The sequence below is a fragment of the Marmota flaviventris genome, chromosome 10 (assembly GCF_047511675.1).
Source record: "Marmota flaviventris isolate mMarFla1 chromosome 10, mMarFla1.hap1, whole genome shotgun sequence".
Classification (NCBI taxonomy): domain Eukaryota; kingdom Metazoa; phylum Chordata; class Mammalia; order Rodentia; family Sciuridae; genus Marmota; species Marmota flaviventris.
Genome location: NC_092507.1, coordinates 72,734,424 through 72,761,811, shown reverse-complemented (window position 1 = coordinate 72,761,811; position 27,388 = coordinate 72,734,424). Strand labels below are relative to the sequence as shown.

Sequence of the window (27,388 nt, the reverse complement as noted above, 5' to 3'; positions counted from 1 at the left end):
GGCTGGAGCAAGGGAGAAACATTCTGTACAGTGCATATTTGGACTGTACACTACAAAATGAAAGCTCGGGCCCCGCATAAGCAATCAGAACATGAGACGTTCATTTGTCTCCATTCCAACAGGCAAACAAGAAAACTTCTTGGTATCCCCCTGAGATGAAATTGAAGTACAGTCCTCTGAATGAACTTTGTTCATAAATATTATACATGATTGCTGTGGTAAGCTAGCTGCACTACAAAAGGGCTGCCAAAACCAAGAATCTTGAAAAATATCAACTTAAAATAACAGAGCAGAGGTATGTGGTTTTATTAGCACATTAAATATTTGGGACTACCAATATAGACTTCAGGGTCTATTATCATTCTGAGAATTTAGTTTAGGAAAAGAACAGAATGGGAAACAAGAAATGAGGAACAACAAAAGAGTTTTAAAAATTTAGTCAGAAAGAGTCCAAGTGCTGCTGTCTGCCTGGTCAGATGCTCTGCTATCCATACTGTATAACATGGGGCTCTGAATTCCATTTATGCAGAACAAGAGCTTTGAATTAGCATTTCTTATTTTACTTGGTATTCCCAGTGGTGGGGAAATCTCTATTTTGATTCCACTAACCTGCTGGCCTGGTCTTCTTTGGGACCAAGTCACACACATCAAAGGCATTGCCAAAGATGTGCTGTGTCCTCTTGTCAACTCAGCTACCTGGCCAAAGAATAGTCTAGGGCCATCTCATGAGTCACAGTTCAATTTCCGATTTTTTTTCACAACTGGGTCCAAAGGGAAAATATGGCTTAACTGTCACTGCATATCCCTTCTTGAGTTTTCATTTGCTATGTTTTAGCTGTCCCGTCTAATTATTTCAGTGAACCAGTAAAACTGTTTACTCTGAGAGAAATACGGGCACATCATAAGGATACACAATTTTGTTCATGAGTGACCTTATGAAGCAAGAGTGTCCAACGTCACTGGCCATGTGGAAGTCAAGACCAAGGAGTTCAGTGGCTTCCTCCCATCTTTTTACAATCAAGATACAGTCACTCTGAAGAGCCTCATAGAGACTATTTTCTCAAATTAGCCTGCAGCTATTTAGTGTATCAGTGATTCTATGAGAATTTGAGATGGAAAATAAAAATAATTGAATTTAAAAAATTTAAGTAGGCTTATATCAATGCAACTTCACCATACGTGGCAACTCTCGTGAACATGTAGAGCACCATGACATTCCTCATTACCTGCTCCGTCGTCAGAAAGTTTCAGCATGACAGGATCTCCAATCTCTGGCTCAACCATCGCTGTAACCGTGGCATTAAGAATGGGGTAAAACCCTCTTTTTACATTTGCATAAATTATCACGGGATGAGGAAAATAGGTGCTATCTCTTTCCACAAAGGCTTCCACAGTGGCTGGGGGCACAGTGGAGCTGGAGGCACGGGAGGCCACTGTCACTTTCAGGGCCTGAGGAGAATGGTGTGTATTGTTCAGGGTGTATATCCAGTGCCCAGGCTGCAAACAAAGGGTTTTTGTTTTATAAAATGTGAGGGGAAAAATTAACAATTTTAAATCATACATCTAAGATCTTAAGGGTGGGGAGTTTAGATGCCATCACCTGCACAGTCTTCTTTGTTGGAATTCATGTGCTTTGCCATTTTCTAGTGAAGTCTCATTTGAGCATTAAGATCACCTATCTATTCTTGTTTTGGAATCATAACATTAGTAACAGATGAATGTCAGGAATCTCCACATCAAAAATATTTCTATGGTGTTTTGATACAGGGAACCTAATCCAGACAAAGGGGTTGGGCAAAAGGAGCAAGAAAAGGGAATAGTGTTTGCCCTTGTGCACAGATGTGAAAAGGATTCAATGAGCTGCAGAAAAGTTCAATAGGATCAGAGCATAAAGTAATTGAGAGGAAGGTCAAGAAAGGTTGATCAGATTTGCGTTTCAGAAGGATCATTCTGAAGGAGGTGAAGAATTGGAGGGATGCCAGTTAGAGTCAAGGCCAGTTAAGAGATTGCCAACAGCGATGGAGGCAGGGATAGTGTGTGATAAGGCACTGAGTTCAAGCAGTACAAGAGCCGATCTAATCAAACCACTGCCCTGCTTGAAACTTTCAGTGGTTCCCCTTTACCACCAGGATTTAAGCCCCTCCTACCTTTATTCTGCAAAGTTCTTGCTGACGTGGCTCTTCATTCCCTACTTCCTCCTTTACCTGCATTCCCAGGCAATGTTCTATTGGAGTTCATCTATATTGAACTACTTGCAGTACTACGAACAGCAATGTTCTTTTTCTCTGAGCCTTTCTATGTGCTGTATCTACCTTCTGGCCCCTTTATTCCCCATATTTCCATTTTAAAGTCCTCACTTCCAGAAAGCATTTCTCCTTCCCACCCTTCTGTATGCTCTGATAGTGCCTTGGTACTTACTCCTTTCATGGCCTCTTATTGTAAATCACCTACAAGACCAAGCAGGTACTCAAAAGCATGTGTATTGCACTGTTCATGTTATAAGTTTTAAGCAGAGAATTTTTCCTAAGCATATAGAAAAGTATGTCCATATGGATTACATAGAGAAGGATGTAAACTAGAAAAAAATTATTTGTACTACTAGTAGAAATACTAATTTCCACTGTTTGAGTTATAAGTTTTTATGTGAAGTTCGAAATATATTTTAGTTGCTCCTCTTAAGTTTTTAACATCTACAAAAATTTTTCATAAAATTTAAAGTTTTTATATATCAAAATAAAATCTCATTTACACACTAAATTTAATAATGTGATTCAATTGAAAGTCAATTGGCTAAATGTTGTTATAAATGTGTGTTATTATAAATAATTCCTTAACACCTACCTTGGCAGTTCCTGGGATCAAAAGGCTAGCTGTCCGAAAAGCTACATTGATGATAAAATTATTCATGTAGTATTTTCTTCCAGTAGGATCAAGTAATACAATCTCAGGGGGACCACTGGTCTGCCACATGACTAGGAAGATAGTGTTATTGCCCACACTGTTATCCACAGTCACAGTGTTTTTCAATTGATGGTAAGGGCTAACATTTTCACCCATGCTTTCAAGCTGTTAAAAAGAATATATATGTGAAAGTTTCTAGTGTATAAATGATCATTTCTCCTTTTTTGACAAACAAAAACAAATTTGCAAAAATAAAAACATTTAATTTTGACATATAAAATTTTCATATAAAAATGCTTTTCCAAAGCAAAATATTATATAAGTGGTGCTAAAATATTTTGTTGTCGTTAATGCAAGTATCCTTTTATATATATATATATATATATGACAGCAGAATGCATTACAATTCTTATTACACATATAGAGCACAATTTTTCATATCTCTGGTTGTATACAAAGTATATTCACACCAGTTTGTGTCTTCATACATGTACTTTGGATAATAATGATCATCACTTTAATAACCCCATGCCCCCTTCCTTCCCCTCCAACTCCTCTGCCCTATCTAGAGTTCGTCTATTCCTCCCATGCTCTCACTCCCTATCCCACTATGAATCAGCCTCCTTTTATCAAGGAAAACATTTGGAATTTGGATTTTTGGGATTGGCCAACTTCACTTAGTATTATCTTCTCTAACTCCATCCATTTACCTGCAAATGCCATGATTTTATTCTCTTTTATTGCTGAATAATATTCCATTATATATATGCTACATTTTTTATCCATTCATCTATTGAAGGGCATCTAGCTATCCCTCTCCTTGTTCTATATCCAAAGGACTTAAAAACAGCATACTACAGGGACACAGCCATATCAATGTTTATAGCAGCACAATTCACAATAGCTAAACCATGGAACCAACCATCATTATTCTTTATCAAGAATGATTTAGCTGTTCTCATATCATCTCTCATCAGAATGAACATTGGCCTCAAATCAGCAATTATAATAACAAACTTTTAAAAATTTTTGTTTGTGAATGTACTTAAATTGTTTTAATTTTTAGATAACATATCCATATACTTTTATAGATTTTAATAAGAAATAAATTTGGGTTTACATGCTGCATTTAATAATGTGATTCAATTGAAAATCAATTGGCTAAATGTTGTTATAAACGTTGTCACTCATAATAAACTGTCTGCACATGAGTGTGTGCTTCTGTGCATGTTCACATGTGTATAACATGTACAGTACATATATGTGCCTGGCACTGTGCTAAATACTTCATGTATATTGTATCATCTGTTCTTTATGGAAACCTTCTGAGACAATGCTGTTCACATTTTACAGATTAGAAGTAATTTGCCCAATGTCATAACAGCAAAAACGTGGAATAGGATAAAACTCATGTGGGTTGGCACCACCAGAGCCTCTGCATCTAATCACTGGGTATTCGCAATAGATACAAGTCTGTAAATAATTTTTAAATTACATTTATTAAAAACATTAGAATACTGTAAAATTGCTCAAACCTGGAAAATAATATTAGTGAATGGCAGCAAAGGTATCGTGGATCAATTTAACAAGTGTTTGTGGGCTGCCAATGGCTATGCTGTACTCTCCACTGGGCCCTGGGCTGCTGAAGGGACTTTAGAGGTGGCTTCTGCCCTAGGAGAACTAATGATATGCAAACAATAGGGAGCAGCAGCCAATGTTGGGAATGCTAAGACTAATTTGAGACCATATGGAGACTATTTTATATTAAATTTGGTTTTCATGGGTTTTTTTGACAGTTGGTTTTATACCATGTTAAAGAGGAAATAACAGGGTATAAAGATTATGGGGAATTGGCAAAATAATTGATTATGGTCTAATCTATCTATAACATATATGTCATTTATAATTCACATTTTTACTTTATCTTTTTTAATTTAAATTTATTTTAACTGATAAAAACATAAAAATTGCACTTATTTATGGAGCACCATATGATATGTTGATATAAGTATACACTGTAATTTTTAACTCAGGTAAAACATTTTATCTCTGAAATAATCATTTCTTTAGGGTGAAAACACTCAAAATCCTTTCTTCTGGCCCTTTGAAATATACCGTACACTGTCAATGTCTATCTATAGTTACCCTGCTATGCACTAGCACACCAGAATCTCTTACTCCTAACTAAAATTTACTACCCAACAATCAACCTCTTCCCATTTCTCCCTCTCCCCTACTCCCTATGGCCTCTGATAACCACCATTCCACCCTCATCTTCTATGAGATCAGCTTTTTTATATTCCACCTATGAGTGAGATTATGTGCTACTTATCTTTCTGTGCCTGGCTTATGTCATTTACTATCGTGATTTAATCTTGGTATGTGTCTAGAAAAGTGTCCATTTCTCTTAGTTTATCGGATTTGTTGACAGTTGTTCATAATAATCTCTGATGAATCTGTGTATTTATTTGGTGTCAGCTGCCATGTATCCCTTTTCATTTCTGATTGTATTTATTTAAGTCTTCCCTCAATTTTTATTTGTCTAGCTAAGGGTATATCTCTTTTGCTTTCCTTTTTGAAGAACAGCTCTTTATTTCATTAATCTTTTGTATTTTTTTAGTCTCCATTGCATTTATTTCTGCTCTGATCTTTATTATTTATTTCTTTTCTCTTTCTGGCCTTCTCTCCTTCCTGTCCCTGGTCTTTATTACATTATTTCTTTCCTTCTACTAATTTGAGGTTTGATTTGTTCTTGTTTTCCTAGTTTCTTGAGATGCATTAATTGGTTGTTGATTTGAGAACTTTCTGCTTCTTGATATAAATTTATTGCTTTAAGCTTCCTTCTTAGCATTGCTTTTGCTGTATCACATAGGTTTTGGTATGTTATATTTCCATTTTCATTTGTTTCAAGAAATTTAAAAATTTCTTGATTTTTTTTTTTACTTGATCCGTTGGTTGTCCCAGAGTAAGTTGTTTAATTTCCTTGTATATGAATAATTTCCAAAGCTTTTCTTTATATTGACTTCTATTTTATTGCACTATAATTAGAAAATATACTCAATGTGATTAAAATTTTTAAAAATTTGTTGAGACTTGTTCTGTGGCCCATCATATCCTGAATGTGGCATGTGCTGTTGCGAAGAATGTGCCTTCTGCAGTTGTTCTGTGGAAAGCCCTTCGGATGTCTATTAGGCCTGTTTGATCTAGGGTGAAGTTTAACTCTGCTATTTCCTTGTTGATCTTCTGTCTGGATTGATAATATGGTATTAAATTTGCTACTAGTCTTGTATTGGGATCTGTCTCTCATTTTGGGTCTTTTAATATTAGCTTTTATTTGGGTGCTCTGATATTAGGTGTGAACACAGTAAGGATTGTTACTTACTCTTGCTGAGTTGACCCTTTTATCATTATTTAATGATATTCCTTATCTATTTTTTACTGCTTTTGATTTAAAGATCTCTTTGATGTGATATGAGTATAGATACTCTCGCTTTCTTTTGGATTCAGTTTGCACGGGATATCTTATTCTGTCTGTTCATTCTGTCTATGTGTTTCCTTAGAGGTGAAATAAGTTTTCTGTGAGCAACATATACCTGGGTCTTTTTTTAAAAATCTATTTAATCACTCTATGCCTTTTAATTGGAGAATTTAATCCTTTTAATGTAATTATTAATAGGTAAATTACATTATTTACCTATTAATAATTACATTAAAAGGATTAAATAATTAATAATTAATAAATTAATAAAAGTTACCACATTTTGTAACTTGTTTTCTAGTTTTTATATTTTTCTTTTTTTTCCTCCCTTATAGTCTTCCTTTGAGGTTAAGTGGTTTACTAGTGTGTTCTGATTCCTTGCTTATTACCTTTGGTTTGTCTGTTATAGATTTTTGCTTTATAATTACCATGAAGCTTACGAAATACATTTTTTAATAATAAGCTATTTTGAAATGAGAGCAAAATAACACAGTTATAAAGATAAGAAAATAAACAAAAAAGAGAGAAAAAATCAGACTAATGAAACTCTGCACTTTCACTCCATTCCTTCCCACAATTTGGATTTTTGATATTCAATTTTACATATTTCTCTATTGCCTCTCTCTTATTTTATTAATATGCCTATTATAAGTTATTTTATATTTTAGCCCTCATACTACAGATAGGAATGGTTTGTGTTCCATGTTTACAATATTAGAGGATTCTAAATAGTCAACCTTCTGATGTTTTCCTCTTACTCATGAACATCTCTATCTTCCAGTTTGAAGAACTCTATTTAGCATTTCCTATCACAGGTCTGGTGGACACATACTCTTTCAGCTATTGCTTGGGAATGTCTTTATTTTGTAACTTCATTTCTAAAGCTGGGTAGAGGACTTTGGGTTTAAAGTTTTTATCTACAATATTGTGACATCTCATGCCACTCTTTGGCCTATAAGGTTTCTGCTAAGTCTATTGTCAGACAAACTGGGACACTTATGTGTTATTTGTTTCTCTTCACTTGCTACTTTATGAATCATCTCTTTATCTTTAACCTTAGAGAATTTGATTACAATATGTCTTGGGCATTTTTTTTTTACTTCTAATAAGGTGGTTATTGCCTTTTCTGTGTACATATCACCTTCATGTTAAATATTTCCTAACAATGTACTCAGTTCATTGTTTACATCAAGTTATTAACTTGGCAGATTCACTCACCATCTGTAAGGAAACTGAAGATGAAATTCTGTTCAAAACATTATTCAGTTATGTCCAGGATATTTAAAATAATTAGAAAATATCGATCCTTTTAAAAACGGCTTAATTAGTAAAGAAGCAAAAGTAAAATACCATCTGGTCGGTGGAAAGTTATCATGGAACTGAAACTAAATACAGTTTCCTATATTTCTTTTGGGCCTTGCACCAACCCACTCTCCCACCCCCACTTGCATTTTGAGTCACAAAGAAGTAAGCGTTCTCACAGACCTTGAAAAACAGAAGTAGTAATTATAGAAAATGGCTCCTAGAGAAGTACAGGCATCACCTGGCTCTTGCAACACCAAGAAGCTCAGTAAAAGCCTTCTACACACAGATGATTACATACTCCAATGAAGTAAATGGAACAGTTGGTACAATTCATCTGTTTCCCTAGCTTTCCCTCCCCCGCGCATCAATGAACGCAACATTGAAGAAATGCTGACCTGAATGCTCTGTTGAAAAAGGTCTCCAGTTCCAGAGGAAATTCTACTGAAAGCATCAATCATGCTATTAGAGTTTGATTTATCTGGAACGTAAAACTTTAAACCTCCTGAAATAGAAATTGGGAAATTAACTATATAGGATAAAATAAAACAAACAAACAAATAAAAAGATAGACCTTTCCCAACAAACTTTCTTTGTATTGGAGTATTAGTTTCAGGGGGGTTGGATCTGAGCTTGATATACTGTGTGATATCTTGTATAGCTAGCTGCACAGTAAGTAGCCGTAGGGGTTAGTTTTATCTGCTCGTTCATATCTGTATTGTCCAGGCCTAGGATTCTTCCCATTATGTCAGAACTAAATAAGTGCTTATTGAATAGTTTGGGATCATGGCAACTACTAGATAACTTAGGTTAATTGCTATCTATATTGCTATATATTTATATTTATGTTCTGAAAACATCACTTTCAGAAATAATTCAATAAGTCCTAATTTTCAATAGTAAAATCAGCATACTCATTTTTTATCAAATATAAGGAATATGAGATAAGTTTATCAGTGCTTCATCAGAATTAAAAGGATATGTAACTCACAATACTGTACACATCCCTATTATGGATATTAGTGTAGTTAGTCTTAAACATGTTTTTTAGCTCCATGATTATACATCCTTAGGCTGGTTTAACAAAGAAATTATGCAAATATATTTTTATTGGACACATTTAATTTGGACATTCTAAAGAAAATATAAAAAAACAAAATCAACAAAATTTTATCAATGGTTTGTAGTGTACTTTTAAGAAAACATTTTCTGTTTTTTCAATTAAGCCAAATAATGTGAGTTGCATGATTGTGTTTTGAAAATTCGAGTTTAAAAGACACACTATAACAGATAAGTTTTTAGAAATTTATTACCAGTAACATGGGATAATTCCTCTAGGTTTCCCACCGCAGAGGAGCCCAGGACAATGGAGTGGACGGTTGACCCACTGCTGAGCACTGTGAGCAAGCAGTTGCCAATGTGCTCGTCACCTCCACTGGTCACTAATATCATCACAGAGCCATAGGTTTTGCCATTCAGCTTTTCAACCACCTGAACATAGAATATCAGTCATTTCAAAGGAAATATAGTTCAAACTGTCTTATTTAGCAGGAGAATTCACTCTCAGTCTAAATTCCTTAACAGTGGGACACATGCCTTTTGGAGGTCTTCCATGAATCTTCACACTCTGTGCCACCCCACTGAGTCTTCACCTCACCCAGTCACAGCACTCGTCACCCCATGTGCCACTGCCAAGTTGCTTGTGGGCAGGCACTTTTCCTGTTCCAGCACCATGATGTGTCCATAGCTAAGAACAGTGTCCACCATAGAGGATATGGGCTTTGTCACTGAATGAGAACCTTGCCTCTGAGACCCAGCAAGTGCTTAGAGCAGTGTTTCTCAACCATGGCTACGTATGAGAATTACATAAAGAGATTTAAAAATTTTTAATGATCAGATCACCCCCAGAACAATGAAATCAGTCTCTTGGAGATGAAACCAAGGCATCAATTGGTGGTGGTGGTTTGGGCACTGGGGATTAAATCCAGAGCTTCCTACATACAAAGCATGTGCTCAACCCTCAGCCTTTAAGTATTTTTTAATCATGAGACATCAGTGGACAGTCTAAGTGGAGACATAACTTGGCTATAGGCAGCCTGAGGTTTTGCTTGCTATCAGAGGCTTGACACATGGCTGCAGCTCAGATGCTCTTTTAGAAAGACTCTGACATTCCTGAATGTCAGAAACATACTCATTTTGACTAGAAAAACCAAGTGTAACTCTGGATACAGCTGGGACAGACTCAGAATAAATAGGAACAGCTTTAAAAGTGCTCAGATATTGTCTCTCATTCTTGGCCATGGTATTCATTTATTTGTTCATTCCTTCAATAAGCATTTACCAAGCAACCATTACATGCTGAGTACTTTTCAAGATGAACAAGACACTGTCCTGGGATTTTAAGGATAATTCATCATTGCTCTCCAATAGCTGAGGCTGTAGTAACCACATGGTAATAGATTCCCCTAATTAGAAAGAACCTCAGAAACAAAATGAAGGAAAGAATAATAATGGTGATGGAGCTTAGGATACTCTACTGTACCTCAAATCCTTTTTTAAGCCCTGAGCAGATACTGGTTTCTGCTTCAGCTGACACAGTGGTAGGCAGATACGAAACCAGCAGCTTTCGGTCATCATCACTGTTAATTTGATGTAGCTGGGCTCGAATCTCTCCTTTACCATCAAAATTGACAATGCCCACAAAAGAGTGAATTTCAACAATCTGCATCAAGTAAAATTCAGCTGCTTGTTGCAGTCGGAGGAGTCTGTCAGCCTACATCCCAAAAAGGAAAAAAAAAAAAAAAAAAAAAAAACAGATGACAATGTCTGATTTGTAGACGAAAGTATGAACTAAGTAATTCAATTAGCAAATGTCTCGACTAATTCTTTAGAGATGTTGCATTATAGTTTTTTGAGTTTTAAAGAGTGACATACTACTAGAATATTGTTCTATTAATTGCAGGTTCAAAATGCATGTTTTCGGGGAAGGAGGGATGGTTTGGAACAAGCTAGCTCTTTATAATAAGAACGCATATCTTCACTATTTCTCTACATCTCAGAACAAATTGAGTCTAGATTTGTAACCACTTCTTTTAAAATTCAGTGCAGGTAAGAGGCAACATTGCAAAGAGACCCTGTGGTGGAGAGGAGTAACAATCAAGGGACCCAATGTCTACCTCTATGTTGCTACCCTCTTTTAAGGTGGCCCTCTTAGGCTGGACACTTCATCCATATTGTGAGGTTAATAGTATCTTTCCTGATTAGTACATTAGACAACTGAGATACTTATGACAGTATAAAGTGATATCAGTGGCCAGGTTTGTACAGGTGATGCTACTGATTAACTCACAGCAGTCACTTGTTTTGAAGGCTATGAGGAAAGAGAAAGGAGCAGCAAGCTGAACTTCATTGACGACCTCATCAGGGATGATGGTGATCTTTTCCTTCAATCCAAACAGTTCCTCTAATACCCAGACCCCATTTCACATATTTTAGTCCCACACATATCTTAATGCCCCAATATATGTCTCTAACTCTACATACTTTTAATTCATTCTTAATCTTGACCTCTGTTCTCAACTAATAAGCCAGAAACCTGGAACTGTCTCTTACCATTCTTCTTACCAACCCCCATGTCTTTGAACAGGTCATGTCAGTTCAATGTTAGTTATAACCAGACCCATCAATGCCCTTCCTTCTAATGTTACCTCTTGGCCCCTGCACACACACTTTCCTTTCCAGGAATGCCCTCCCTTTTCTTCCTTCATCTCATCCAGCCTAGCCAGCTCCCCCTCATCATGCAAGATTCAACTCCAGGTGCACCTTGTCAGTGAAGCCCTTCTCTAGCACCCCCTTCCACAGCACCAGATGAGGCCTGGTGGCTACTCCACAGTGACTCACACCTCAGTGGAGACCTATCACACATGTTTATTCACATGTGTGTGTCATGTATCTCTTTGTATTATGTTTTAAAGCAGATACCCTGTTCTTGACATCTCTGTGCCCACCGCCCAGGCCAGCACTGTGTGAGTACTTGATGAATGAATGTTCAATGAGCTTGTTATTTTGGGCTCATTTCTCTTCTACTTATTTTAGGTCTTCTCTCAAATACAATTATCTTTCCCTTCCTCTTCATTCATTCTTGCTCAACAGGGTCAGGGAGCCAATATAAATTACACAGAGACCATATTTAGGGAAATCATGCCCTGTTCAACTGCAGGCAGGCAGCATGTCCACATTATCCAGATGCTGATTGCTGAAGTGGATTTCCTAATACTTCAGAGGCAAACATTCTCTGACTGTTGATCCTAGGAATAAAGACAGGAGAAATTCTCTCCTTGACAAGTACTATAATAAAAATGACACTAACAGTTATTGATTATGAGCCAAAAATTTTATATTTATTGTCTCACTTGTTCCCCCTCAAAAACTTATTAAAATGGATAGTGACATGCTGGTAAATATTTAGTAACTGGCTTTCTGGCTTTAAAAAAAATGAGCTCTGAGTTGTAGCAGTTACCAATTTCTATGGAATACATATTCCTACCCTGGCTGATATCAGGTTATCAAAGCGATATCACTGAATGCAGAGGGAAGAAAAGATGTTTAGGAGCAAAGCAGCAAACCCATATGGGAAGATAAGGGATCAAGAGACTCTTTTTTTTTTTTTTTTTTTTTGGTAAAGGGCCAGATAGTAAATAATTTAGGCTTTGTGGGCCATTAATTCTCTGTTACAAGTACTTCAATCTGCTATTGCAGCAATAAAGAGGCATAGGAAATATAATATAACAAATGAATTGCTATGTTCCAAACTCAACTTATGGACACTGAAATTTGAATTTCATGTAACTTTTAGGTGCCAGAAAACATTATTCTCTTGATTTTTTTCTTAACTATTTAAGTCTAAATTACTCTTCACTTGTGAGCTATGTACATGGTGGGTCAGACTTGGCCCATGAAATAGTTTGCCAATCCTGACCATAAATAAAAATAATAAGTAGTAGAAGAAAATTAGAAAATTATGAGTTTTGAGCATTTAGTTATTTTGATGTATTTTATTTAATCATAAGTTTACATAGTTTAAATCTCTCTCTCTCTCTCTCTCTCTCTCTCTCTCTCTCTGTGTGTGTGTGTGTGTGTGTGTGTGTGTGTGTGGTGCTGGGGATTGAACTCAGGTTAGCACATGCTAAGCATGTGCTCTACCACTGAGCTAAACCCCTATCCCCATAGTTCAATTTTTAATAATAGCTGTTTGTAACAACTGAATTTTAAGTTTCCTAAAAACTTAATAGTTGACTCTCCTGAAAGCAGGTGTTATTATCTGTTTTACAGATGAGAAAATTTTGCTTCAGAGAGGTCATCTTATTCTTCATTACACAAACAGTAAGTGAAAGAGCCAAGACTTAAAACACACCTGCCTAATTCCAGAAACTATGCCTTGAACCACTCTGAGAGATAGAGTTTTCCAGAGTGGGTTTCAAGGAGCTACTAGATTGTCAGATGACTGAACTAGAAGTTCTGTACACACTGGCATGGAAAACACACACACACACACACACACACACACACACAGTAGGTATTTGTGCCTGCTGCAAGTTTGGTCAACTGCTTCCACCAGGGATGTTCACCAGTGAGTAGAATGTAACCAGACAGATGCTATTTGTTGCATGTCAGAGTTTTAGAAAAGGGTCTTGGTGGGAAAAGTCACAATTAGTAGCAAAAATGCAGGTTAGGAATTATCTGTGCATCTTATTCCTTTTTGGGGCCCACATTCTGAATTCATTCCTCTCATCCCCAAGAAAATGCCTTTGACTGTTCCAAACCTTAAGACTCCCTCATGCTGATCCTTACTCCTGAAAATATAAATAAAAATATAAAGGATTAAAGACTAATAGAAAAAAAATGATGCTTTACCCCATTTTAGTTCAAAATGTTACCTCTGCCATCTTGCTGGACACATCCAGCACTAAACAGACCACCTTGTCACCGGCCTGTGTAACAGTGAAAGTGGGAGGAGGTGGAAGCTCAGAACCCTTCCAGGGAAGGCTGCCTTTGAAGTCAGCAGAGTCTGCCATCACATCCCACGCACTTCTGAGGCTGCAAATTTGGTTCTGTAGGTTTGGAGCTTCTTGGTTGTGAGTACTTGCATTACAGAATTCAACTACCTGGAAAAAGAAGAGTCCATCAGAGAGTAAACCTCCTCCTAGACCCAACACACTTCTCATTTTCCAGCAACTCCAGATGAAAGAAAGGGTAAGCTGAAGGAGAGGGAATCTGAAGTACCTCAGTCAGAGACTTCTTCCTTTAAAAAATGACATCAAGCTTACAAATCAACTGTGGTACCCTTTGTTTGATACACTAGCACCCTTGTGGTACTGACAGCAATATCTTAAAGCTTATTTGCACTTAGATAACAGAGAGCAGACAGTATGTATAGCTCAATCTTAGAAAAATAAAACAATATCCCTCCCTATTTTAGCATGATATTATGTTAGGAAACACCCTAGGAGATATTATCTTGACCAGCCTATCCATTGGAATCATATTAAATGACAACTGCACCTTTATTTGTGAATCAGCATATATTGATCTTGTGCAAATATTGATCCTGTAAAAATAGGATAAGGGGAAAACCTTAAATCTACTTCCTGACACACACCTCCCTTTTAGAAAAAAAAATTTTTTTTGGTGGTGCTAAAATTACGTTGGCTTCAACACTAAAGTTATAAATTTAAAACATAATGGATAGGACAAGAAATATGAAAAATCATCTTAGTTACAAATGACTCCTTACCTTGACTAGAACCAAGCTGAGGGAAAAAAGTTAACTGAAAGGAAAGCAAGAAATGTTTCAATACAAGAGGCATTGGTCCACCACAGAAATATAGAGAAAATTCCACAAAGCTATGTGTCCACAGTGTTCCCAACCCCATGACTGACTTTAAGGTCTTTGTGAAGTTGGATAGTACATCAGGTCACGAAGGTTGATTCCACTGCTAAGCAACTTAGCAAGACCTTATCTCAAGGCATAAAATAAAAGACTATGGATGTGGCTTAGTGGTAAAGCACTCCTGGGTTCAATATCCTTAGGACCAAAAAAAGAAACAAACACACAAAGCATACAGGAACACCACCATATAAGCATTTATTTTGTGGTCTCCAGGGTCCCCTTGTTAACTTACTTTCCTGGGAAGCAAATTATCACATTTATAAAGAAATCTTTATTTGGTGATCATCTTGGAAGGCCTCAGTTTTTAAGTACTTAAAATATATACAACTATCTTGGGAAGAGATGGAACCTTACAGGAGTTTGTCATTTCAAGGACATACTTACAGAAGATAAACTTTGCATGAACATTATTGATGCAGTTGCATTTTGGGTGCTGTTGTAGATAAACACACATCCTTCTTTGAAAAGCTTACTAATAATGCAGTTTTCTTGGGGGCAAGGGCCTTTTTCACACACAAAAATGCCTGTGATGTCAGATGAACATCTGAAAATGAAAAAAAAAAAAACTGGGAATTGGTTCTTTTGTAGAGGTACTTATGTTACTTCTTGACTAGCTTATATAATAATTTGTTTCAAGGATTAGAGCTTGCTAGATACACATAAACATTTTAAAACTGCTCTACTAAGAAAGCTCATCAATTTAGAAATGCACTTCACTTTATTTTAAAGCATGAGTCTTGATGAAAGTGTTCTGTATTATCAAAGGTTTTAACCAATTAGAGTCAAAGCAAAAGTTACTAGGAAATCTAGAGGAATTGTAGGAGACCCAAAGAAGGGCATGAATAGCAATAGCTGTGGCAGTGCTACTTTGGGTTTGGGTCCACTGGACATCAGAGAAAGAAGAGAATGAGGATGTAATGATGATACTTAAAAGGATTTCTTCCTCAATAAACAACCTCAAGTCTTGTTGATGGGAGTGAAAAACATTGCCACTTTGAGGAGACGATTTAGTGAGCATCACAGTTGAGAGTACCCTCAGACCCAGTATTTCTGAGAGGAATTCAACAGACATATAGATTAGCCTGCATGCATGAGAAATGGCATATGGATAATACCTGCATTGTTATTGGGAATAACCAAAAATAGAGATAATTTATGTGTCCAATAGGAGGGAACTGGTTGAATAAATTATGGTATATCCACACAATGAAATTATTTAAAATGGGGTGAGGAAAAAATATATACTCATATTTATTTGAATTTTCCTGAAGAAATACTGAAAAGAAATAAGAGACTAATCAACATGGTTACTTAGAGTGGATGTGAGGAAACATAATGAAGATAGTGTTGGGAATGAGACTGCTAAAAGTTTAACTTTTTATGTTGTTTTGACATATGAACCACATAAACATTTACCTGTTTTTATTAAAGTGCAACAAGATTTGAAAACAAAAAATGGAAGGATCTCTTCCTTGTTAATTTTTAATTGCCAGCATAAACTTAATTTTATTCTTATTTTTTTTATTTTTATATCACATAATGTTAAAATCAGAATAAAATAAAAATAAAATAATAACATTTATTATTTCTTCATAGTGAAAATTTCATTAATTTTAGAGTCAATAAATTTTAAACATGAGAAAAAGTACTAACCTTGTAACTTTAATTTGATTTTGTCCATTTATATAGAAAGGTTTATCATTATTATATTCATCAAACACACCCCAACGGAGATGGGCCCATTCATGGACAAACACTCTGCCTGTGGAAGACAAAACTTTTACCTTTGAGCTCCCAAAAATCTGAGCCATGGGCCGTACTAATGAGTGAATATGTTATATCCCTCAATTCTACACCTCTGTCTAAGTCCTCTCCCACCCTCCCTTCCCATCTCTTCCTACCCCACCTCCAACCATCATAAAAAAAGGCAGTATGGAAATATATTTGTCCTGTAAATGCAAACCAGTGATTTTCTTATTGTAGATCTTCAAGAAGCTAATGAGGAATCCCACATCCTCTCATTTTCTCGATGAAGCTATCTAACAGGTTTCTATTTAGCTTTATGGAGACCTATAAATCTGGGGTTTGGAGAAAGGGGAGAAGTATATTCTGGCGAGCAAATGAACTTCCTATCTCTAGTCTGTGCTATTCAAGTGTGCCTGCTTTTTTCCTTGCAGGTAATTCTCTTATCTACAGCAATGACTGAAACCTAAGGGTCAGGGAGGAAGTAGGGAACAAAAAACAAGAGCACACAATCTTCTTTGCAGCTTTAATGTCCCTTTCTCTTTTATTTTATTCATATTTTTCCATTTTTGTGTTTATTTCCAACTCAGTTCATGGCAGCTCCATCCTCAGCATCAAATCCTTTATAACTTTACCTTTCTGACTCACATTTCCTTCAGATCAGAACTTACTTCTTTCCCCCAGAAATTGTCCAGGTGAACTCCACTCCCAAAACACACATTTCTATTTTTGGAATCACTGTAAGTTCTGGGAACTCAGAAAGTACTTGCTGAGTTGGCTTAGGTGGTGGCATGTTGTACAATTTTGGATCTGGAGACAGAGGGAAGGAGGAGAATGGCCCCAGCTGAGAGTTAGGGAAGGAATGTTCCTACTCATGGAATTTGGGAGTGCTAAAGATACATAGCAGTGCAGAGGTAATCTGCATCTTGTGGTTGCCCGAGGAAGAAAAGAATCTTTATAATTTTTTTTTACTTGTTTAAAAATATAATTTATATGCACACATATGGCAAGTAGTCAAATGTTAATATCTACAAAGTTGGCATTTCCAGGCAGAGGAGTATTGATGGATAGTCATAGATTTTATTTTATTATTTTTTTCTCTATTTTCTATAATGAATTTGTAGTATAACAGGAAAAATATCATTTTGAAAGACACAGGAAAAAATATTCTTTTAAAAATACTGCATATGCTTTCAAACAAGCTTACACTTAACTCATTTTCCTCTTCATTGTCAAAAAAAAGGAGTTTGTTGTTTTTGATTTGCTTTTGTGAGTTGTTGTTTTTTTAATTGAGTCCTGCTTATCTACTCTGTCTTCATTTGTCTTCTTTTTACTTATTTTTATTAAACATGAATATTTTTTCATCTGAGGGATGCTTGACTGGTTTTCAATATCTGATTCTTCCATCAGCTGGAGCTGATTCTTCATCTGTTTTTACAGCCTTTATTTCTACTTTCATTTTCACGATTTCTTCAGCTGTCAGGTCTCCCTTTTTAAGAAAAACCTATGTAGGACTGTTCATTTCTTTGTCACTGTGGTTAGTATCTATCTGGGAGCTGAAGCTGGATTCTCTAATCTCATCTCTTCTTTTGTACACTGTGCATAACTCATAGAAAGCCAGTAACACACTGTGTTTTCAGTGCTTTGTCTGTCTGTCTCTAGAAGGCAAGCTCCTCTGAGAGGTACTATGTTGCATCTCTGTATCTAGATGTGCAGAGCCTTGGTCTCTATGGTGGGCCCTTCCCTCTACCTGACTTGCTCCGTAAGGCGGGACAGGATCCAAGCTTGGCAGGCCACACTTAAGACACCTGGTTCTGTTTGCTCATGGCTGGTCTGGGTAAAACCCGTTACAGTTTTGATAAAGTTTTACAAAGTATATTTTTTAGAATATGTCATTTAACTCCCTGCTAACTATACAGAGAATAACAAAATCTATTTAAATTTGAATAGGGTAAAAACAAAAAACATTAAAAGGCACTACTGTAAGTTACAAACAAAAAGTTAAGGTTGGAAGTTTAGCCCTTGACTGACTGACCTGTTCTCACTAATTTCTCAGATCTCACCCACTGTCCTCCAGTCTGTGGCCTGCAACCTTGACTTCTCTCCCAAGTTCCAGTCCACATTTGACCACAGGCCTAACTTCCCAGCAGGACTGGCTGGGACTCCTCACCATCATCTTGCCTAAATCCACACTTAAGGGTTTCTCCTTTCAACCGGTCCCTCTATTTCTAAGAAATTGGCGCTGTCCTTGTTCCTTACTGCCTCCTGGACATACCTTTTGCTTTTCACTCTGTATCAGTTCCGACCTCTATTTCTCTTTTGAAATTCTGGAATATTTTTTATCACTTGGAGTTGTTAGAATTAAATAAGAAAATATTTAAAAAGCAAACAGCAGGGCACCTGGCACATAGGAAGTCCTCGTGTTCTAGTTACTGTCTCTCCTGTCCTTCCCCTCTCACCACATTCACTCTTCCTCAAGCCTTATGGCCTTTTACCTGGACATCTGCTAGTTATTTTCTTGATAACCAGGTCCTCCCCCATTGATTTGAGTTTGTCAGGTTATCCACACAACCCAACTAATCTTCTGAAAACACTGTGTCGCTCCTGTGCTTATGAACCTTCAGTGGTGAGTTGCTCATGTGAATATTTGGGGCTGTCACATCACCTGGCTCCATGTACATTTCGGTATTTTCTCCCATACCAATCTCTGTGCCATCCGTGGGGTCTCCTTCTATACATCTCTCAAACATGCCTAGGTTCCTCACAACTACAGCTTTATTCACACTCTTCCTGCTATTCTCTCCTTCTCCTTCATTAATCAAAAGATGACACTTTAAAGCCTTTTTCTTTTGTGAGACCTGTTTGGACCACCTTGGTCTCAAAACTTTATTAAATTCTGAGAGCACTTCATTAACCTAGTGCTTAACTCTTCCTGACTTTCTTAGTTCCTCATCTTTGCATGTGCATGTGACTTTTCGCCCCACCCAAACTCTAAGTCCTTGATAAGTTTCAGGTTTTCTGAGTCCTTTTGAGCACCCGACATAAGATCTTGGGAATACTAATGTACAGTAGTTATTTTCTGATTAGCCACACCTACCTCGTGATCCATAGCCAGCTATTAAGTCATCATTCAGTAGGAAGTTCGGTGTGAAATGAATGTATCTTCCTTCTTTTCCACATCCTCTGTATTGCAGAGTGTATGGGTCATCTCCTTGTACCCCATTCCAATTAGTCACTATGACATCTGCCTAAAGTAAAAGAAATATGTTGCGGTACTCTAGATTTTGACTGTGATATTGTTGGCATAAATGTATGTTAAAGCAATCTTCACTGTGCACCTTATATTTGTGCATTTTTCTGTATATAATTATACCCTTATTTAAGAGCAGATTAAATAAAAAAGGAAGAAAATAAATGCTTTATAGATGGAACTTAGAATGCATTCACAATTAAATATCAACTAAATCATTTGGCACTTTCAAAAACATCTATTTTTAAAGCTTAGCAAATTTCCGTGGAGCTTCATTACCTCCTTTTGATCTTCTCATTTAGAGAATGGTAGGGATATTTAATCTAGAGGATTAAAATATACTTGAAAGTCAACACTGTTAAAAGTCTGATGTTATAGCACTATAAAATGTAATAAAATATTTAAGGAGATTTTAAGAGCATTTACATATCATTCAGAACTGTGCTGTAAAGAGATACAGCTTTTTACAAACAACTTTTTGTGGATTATTTCATTAGGGAAGGCAGTAAGATCTTTTTCACCTTGTCCTTTCATTCCCATAACCAATTTGATTAAGAAATCAGTCATTCTAGTGAAATTACATTTCTTCTTAAGTCCTGACCATTTCAATTATGATTGCTAAAACACAACATTCAAAGTCTGAAAGTAAATACCTATTCATATAACCATCAAGACAGCATCAATTTATATATCACATTGTTTCTCTTGTTTTAGAAACAAAGATAATATATTGTCCCAAATTTGCCCTTAGAAATTAAGTATGTTGTCAAGTTAAAAAAGGGGAAGAAAGAAGTTTATTTTGCAACAATACTTCTAATATGACCTTAAATATATAATTATCACTACATATGCTATGCGTGGGTGTGTGTTTATGTGCATGTATGTATGCACTTGCCACCGAGGAGAGGAAGAAGATATTTTCCATTTTTCCACCTTGTTCATTTTTTTCTGATGTAATGAATTAATTTTACAATAATTAACATTTATATTTTAAAAAGCCAACGGCTTTGAAAAACAACACCTACCAAAACTGCTAAAGAGGTTGTGCCATTACATAGTCCTCATTTGGACAACACATCACTCCTAGGCTTGGAATTTTGACCAAAAGCAAAAAAGAAAGACTCCTTTGCATGGAATGGGTGATACTCAGAGGCTGTTTTGGGTTACATTAGGCCTTATAGACTATTGTAATTCAGATCTTATCTACTTTTCCTAACCTTTTCCCTTGTCCCCTGATTCCTACCTACATCATACTGTAGATTCACAAGGACAAGAGCTACCTTGCTTGTCTTTGTGTCCTTTGCAGTGCCTAGCAAGGTCCTGTTCATATTATCATTCACGGTGTGCTTGCTTAATTGACATGATGAAGTTAAAGAAAATGGCACCCAAAAGATACATGAATAGCATTCAATTTCTAATCTGTCTGCTGGTCTTTCTGTTTAGTAATATTGTTACATATGCTTTACTTATTTGTTTCTCTCCCCATGATGGCGATCAGGGGTTCTACCTTTGGCAACCTGGTTTTGATGCTGGGTGTCTCCAGTACTTCTCAGTCCTACTGAAGACCAAATTGCTTAATGCAATCTCCATCAATCACATAGAGACTACATAGCTTAGTGCAAACAGCATAGGTTTTGAAGTCAAACACCCATTTAAATTGTGGCTCTAATTTATTAGGTGTTTGATTTGAGACAGACTGTTGACCTTCCATGAGCCTCAGTTTCCTAATCTGTAATAACAGCAACCAATTTCAGGCTGCATGATAATTAAATACTACATGTAAATTCTTGGTACTTTCTCCCCAGTCTGTCCCAGTTCCCTTACTTACCCTGTCCCTACACGAAATATTATCAAATGCTTTCATCTGGTCAGAAATCAAATGCTTTTAAGAACGTCTTTAACTTCTTCAGGACACTAGGGTACCTATTTACATTGCTATGCCATTCAGTTTCTGAGAGTAACTTCAAATGTGAGCTAAGAATTAAAATTACTTTAAGAAATTTCATACCAAATAACAAAAATAAGGAAAGGGGCAAGCTGTGCCACATGTCTCTGCCATTCTGATTGGACTATAACAAATCTCGAGCCTACTCCATTACTGATGCCCTGAGTTAAGCTCTTCTCAGTGTCTCTACTCTGGGCCCTCCTGGCAGCTGTGATGGGCTCTTGTTCATAGTCACTCACCAAACTGATTTAACATTTATTTATACTGTACATACCAGTATGAGCTGGGCATCCCTGTGGGAAAGCACCCTGATCTCTAGTTCATGAGAGATCTTCAAGGGTAATTCATTTTTAGTTGGAAAAGAAAAGATAGCTGTTTTAGTAAGCTTTTTCACTTCTGTGACTCAAAGACCTAACCAGAACAACCGTAGAGGAGGACAAGTTTATCTGAGGGCTCAGGGTTTCAGAGGCCTTAGTCCACAGAAGGCCCGCTCTATTCCTTGGGGCTCTAGGTGAGGCAGAACATCATGGGAGAAGAGTGTGGCAGAGGGAAGTGGCTCACATGAAGAGCAGTCTCCACTTGGCAAATACAGATTCACTGCTTGGGTTAAGACTCTTACAACCCAGTCATTCTCCTCTGAACCTTCTTGCATTTTGTCTCATACATGAGCTTTTGGATGACACCTCACATCAAAACCAAAACAGTAGCCATTCTTTGCCTTACTCATAACCTTCTGTCCTGCCTTCATATTTCCTCACTTCCCTAAACCAGCATCTTGGCCTTGGGCTAAAGTGAAATTCTGCTAATTTACACCATGGCATGAGAAGGCAGTCATATTTTTATATGCGTGGGTGGCTTGTGTTCTTGTCTGTACCTGTGTGTTACTGCCTCTGACAAGATGGTGAATAAAGATAGTCATCCTTGGAATTTCTCCCTTTACTGCTCATCCTCAGGATAAAACTGACTGTTGGTCCTCAACCAAAAATTTCAGCAAGGGCTGAGGTTGTGGCTCAGTGGTAGAGCACTTGCCCCTCACATGTAAGGCACTGGTTTGACCCTCAGCCCCACATAAAAATAAATAAATAAAATAAAGCTATTGTGTCCATCTACAATTAAATATATATATATATATATATATATATATATATATATATATATATATATATTTTTTTTTTTTTTTTTTTTTTTATTATTTTTTTTTCCAGCAAGGATCCTATAAGTTATTTAGTAAGATCTAAAAACATACTTGGGCAATGGCATTTTACTTATTTTTCCACTCCATGATTTATACTCATTTATTTTATTTTCATATTTTTAATAAGGATTTTTTATTTTTAATTGACACAAAATAATCATAATATTTATGGGGTACAGTTCATATATTTTGTCAATAAAACTCTGCCCAGTACATTAACATCAATAACACAGTTTATTTTGTTGTTTTTTGTTTCACTCAAGTTTATTTAAGCTCATTTAGTGAAATCCTGAATGCTTACCTTTTCATATGATTCTTGTTTTACTTTGCTATAATTATTAGCATTCCATGTGGCAGGTATTAAAATCTGTATATTTCTGAAAAATACTCTTCTCTTTGTGGCATTGAATAGGTAAAAAGAAGCTTCAGTTATCATTTCCTATAATAAAACAAAAGACAAACTTATTTTTATCACTCATAACACCTTTATATTTTGGCTTTCTGAAGGAGTTCATGAAAGCACAGGAGCAAAAGAAAAAAAAATTAAAATTTCAATGGTTATCTGGAAGAGATCAGAGTGCAGGTCTGGACTTGCCCTCGTGATTCTACTAATTTTTTGAAAGGGTTTTAAGCTTTTACTGAACAAAACTTCTCATGCCACACCTGTGGGCATGTTTGAGACCACACCTATGATGATAACTATTTTCACTCGAGCAATTCCAAAAGGGGCTTTTAAGTAATGATCCTCCCTTGCCATATTCAAGTGAAAATAGGCAATTGCTTTACACCACTCAGGTGAAAAGAGAGATTTTTTTTGCTCTTGCACCGTACGCACTCTCAACCTTTCTATTTGAGAATTCTCATCATCAGGATAGTATCCAACAAGATGATTTTAATAAGAACGATCATGCTGATTCATCAGTCAAGTATCCTGTCTCTTTTGCCATAATGGGTTGTTAGTTTTTAAAGTTGCTATCCCAAAACCAGTCAAGTAGAAAAAGCAAACAAACTTTGCAGTAACCAGAAAACCCACTGTGAGCTGAGACTACACAGAAGTAGGTGAACATACTGCCTTGGCCCTAATCATTATTTGTGTGTGTGTGTGTGTGTGTGCTATCTTTAAGAAATGTTGCCCTCTCAGATTGGGGCTGTAGCTCAGTGGCAGAGCACTTGCCTAGCATGTGTGAGGCACTAGGTGGGATCCTCAGTACCACATAAAAATAAAATAAAGGCATTCTGTCTGTGAAGAAGAAGAAGGAGGAGGCGGGGAGGGGGAAGGGGAGGAGGAGGAGAAGGAGAAGAAATAATCTTGCCCTCTCTATGGCTCAAATACAAACCTGGTAGGGTTGTTAGTTCTTTAAAGAAGGCTACAGTACTGATCTAATGTGGTCATGATATCAATTTGATAATTGCCACTCACCTTAATGTTTGTGATGAGGTTCTGATTCTCAGGTACCTGAGGATTAATTGCAATAAGTATTCCATCATACCCGTTGTCTTGAAGCTGCACTCTGGCTCCCAGGAGTAGAAGTACTGGACTTAGGGCAACCAGAAAAGTCACAAACTTCAGGCTGCCGACAGAACCTGCATTGTCCCTGTGGGTCATATCGTAGAGAAAGATCTCACAAGGGTCCTGCTGGGTGCATTGTATCAGGTGGTCAATGGTGAAGCAGATCCTTTCTTCCTGTACTTGAAAGTCTTAGGATGTATGATGTATCGTGAAGGAGGTTCCTTGTTTGAAAAATTTGGGCTGGATCTCTCAGGGACCTGTCTCTACAAGCTCTTTTTCTCTGAGGCAATGCCACGCTTGCCTGTTCTGTGGCTGAGCTTCCTCCTGAATTGAAGTTGGGCAAGAAACTTTCCAACCCTTAATCGTTTTATATCTTCTCAGAAGGAAGAGGGAATAAGATAAAAGAAGCTTTAAAGCAGGTGGCCTGCACTGATGGGCTAGAAATCAGTGTATTCAGATTGATCGATCAACTCAAAGCAGAAACAGAAACCTCTAGTGATTTTCTTTCCCTTGTCCTTGACAGACTCCACTATTAATCAGCACAATATTTCCACAGTGCATTCAGGTCATTTTTAGTTTGTTTGTTTCTTGTGACGATTTCCTTGCCTACTTATTGAGGATTTAGAAATCCACCCTGCAGTCCTGTCCCTAGAGCCCTGGGTCAGGCAGTCTGGGCAAGCTCTTAGCTGATGGCTGGGTTAGGGTGTCAGATATCATCCAGGAGAGCCAAGTGGCAGGAACTTGGATGCTGTGAGTGCCACAAGGCCTTTCCCCTGGCTTTGCTGCCTTTTCTCTCTGGACCAGGGAGAAGAATGGATTTCTCTCCCAGAGACTCTCTCCTGCCTCAAACTATTTCTCTAACATCCATCATAGGAGTTAGTATATAGGTTTCACAAATATTTTATGACTGATTAATAATACCTGATAATTATATAATGCTTTGGAGTTTACACGTTAATCCATTTAAATGTCAATTCCCTGATGTAGGTTCAATTTTTATTCCCATTTTTCAAATAAAGACACTGAGTCTCAGAAAGATTTAACAATGAGCCAATGGGGGAAGTTACTAACGCTTCCTGAGTGATAAGTTTTTATTACATCTAGTTTATAGGTGACAAAACTAAGGTTCAGAAAATCTAAAAACATGTTCAAGGTTGGGACTTTTATCCAAGTGCTAAAACTGACTCCCAATCCCCTTATTTTCACGATATCATGTTCTCTTGCAGTTACCCAGTTATCCTGCAAACTCTCTTTCTCTATTCTCTTTGTGTACGAAAACACTATACACAACAGCAACTATAGAAAAACTATCTAAAACTAAGGCAAGAGGTCCACAGTGAGCAAATCTTGAGACCTTTGGTCCCTACACACTCTTCCCTCCTGTGATCCCCACTCTGAAGGTTGATGGCGAGGGAACTGTAGCTGATGGGGAGGATCTGTCCCTGCTGTCAATGTGGATTTCACACTGCCACTTTCCTGCTCTCCTGCCCATCTTCAGATAAATGCCATTCTTCTTTTTCTAAAAACTGGAGTCTTCTGAATGACAGGTTTAGTCTCCTGTCTTTTGACCTGGTAAGCATAATACAGACAGAATTTGACCATAATTTATAGTGCAGGCACTTTGCTTGTTGTCTCTAATCCTCATTTTATGAAGATACAATCTCCATTTTATAGATGAGGATGGGATTTAACAGTTTCTGTAAAAATGGAGAAATAAAAATATCTCCTTCATAGGTTTATTGAGATCAGTATTAGTTAATATATTCAAGTGCTTATAATGGTGTCTAGCATATAGTAAGTGACATGTGAATATTAGCTGTCATTCTTATTTTAATAATAATAAGGTCAAATCAATAACAAAATAATAATATATCAAATTAATAACGATAATTTGAGCCCCCTAATTAGGTCAAATCTCCCTAATATCATATTTTCAGAGCATCTGGCATCTCTCCTTTGAAGTACATCATGGTGGCCATGTCACATTTATATTGTGTAATCAGTTGTCAGCTCCCTGCTGTAGGCAGTATGAGAGAAGGGACGTGTCTGTTTTGTGCACTCCTTCCCCAGCATCTACTTGGGTCAACTCTCAATATTTCTTGAATGAATGAATGGAGTCAGCAGAAATAAATAAAAGCCAGATTACAAAGGATTTCTGGATTAGTGTGAAAATGCTCAAGCTGTTCTGACTGTCTTGGGTCTTGCTGTTCCCTCTGGGTGTGTTGAGAATGGAATGTCTCTGGTCACCATGTGGCTGTCAAACTTGCTCACCCAGCAGCTCAAAGATCAGCTCAGCTGCCTTGTCTTCCAAAGCTGATTCCCAGCAAGGGTTGTTTTTTTTTTTTTTTCCCCACTGGATGGTGTGGAAACTCTAAATGTCTGCCTGTAACTGTGACTCATGCAGAGCAGAGCAAGCACTTCATTTCAACTTTCCTTGGCAGATTATGTTCTTATGCCAATCTCTTGTCTTTTAACACAAAAGTATTCCGGTTGCAAAGCAGTATGTTCAAAACTTATATGCATAAACACACTGTTAAGAATAGTTTTTCACTCACCATCAGAGAAGAGCTTCTTGTCACCATGCACACTTACCTAAATATTTCACTGGAGGAGGGGACAATTGAAGACAGTCATTCAGTACTTTCTCTTGTTTAACTTGTTTTTTGTCAACAGTTAAAATGGTTCCTTCAGAGTGTGGGTGTGGGGGATATTGGCTGGAAAATGCATATGGCTTTATAAAGACCACCAAAAGTGAGCATCTTGTCTGAATTTGCCTGGGTTAAAGCCTGAACAGGCAAACCTGGACTTTGCTTAACCTGGGCTGAGAGTGTAGGCATGGCCTCCACTCATGTCTACCTGCATTTTGACTCCTTGGTTCTGGACCCAATCTCCATCTAGTCTGGCCACTTTACTGAACTCCACTTTTGCCATCTGTTCCTTGCAAAATTCCCAGTCACTGTTCATTTTCTGATCACATCTTGACAATTACATTCACTTCTGAAAGTCTTTCCCATCACCTCAGTTCTGACCCACCTTTTGGAATCTACTCTGCTGTCAGCAACCAGGTCAAAAACCAAGACAGTCAAAGATCTCTTCTTATTGCTTTCTCCTGTTG

General features: G+C 37.0%; 1 protein-coding gene and 1 pseudogene across 2 annotated transcripts in view; both read right to left on the bottom strand.

Annotated features, from left to right (window-relative positions):
- Positions 1 to 24,823, bottom strand: part of Clca2 (chloride channel accessory 2) — a 35,913-nt gene extending 11,090 nt beyond the window's left edge. The window contains exons 1-11 of one of the 2 annotated variants that reach the window (XM_071618006.1): positions 24,184 to 24,823; positions 23,065 to 23,202; positions 19,471 to 19,621; positions 16,284 to 16,392; positions 15,015 to 15,174; positions 13,618 to 13,845; positions 10,224 to 10,454; positions 8,995 to 9,172; positions 8,080 to 8,186; positions 2,842 to 3,066; positions 1,227 to 1,497 (exon numbers count right to left, since the gene is read on the bottom strand). In XM_071618006.1, coding sequence (XP_071474107.1) covers positions 1,227 to 1,497; positions 2,842 to 3,066; positions 8,080 to 8,186; positions 8,995 to 9,172; positions 10,224 to 10,454; positions 13,618 to 13,845; positions 15,015 to 15,174; positions 16,284 to 16,392; positions 19,471 to 19,621; positions 23,065 to 23,202; positions 24,184 to 24,369 — 1,984 coding nt within the window. In that variant the 5' untranslated portion in view covers positions 24,370 to 24,823. The remainder of the gene's footprint in view (positions 1 to 1,226; positions 1,498 to 2,841; positions 3,067 to 8,079; positions 8,187 to 8,994; positions 9,173 to 10,223; positions 10,455 to 13,617; positions 13,846 to 15,014; positions 15,175 to 16,283; positions 16,393 to 19,470; positions 19,622 to 23,064; positions 23,203 to 24,183) is intronic. The other variant, XM_027935242.2, reaches the window with a different exon arrangement.
- LOC114092543 (uncharacterized protein KIAA1143 homolog) lies at positions 16,780 to 18,199 on the bottom strand (annotated as a pseudogene).
- Positions 24,824 to 27,388: the final 2,565 nt, after the last annotated feature.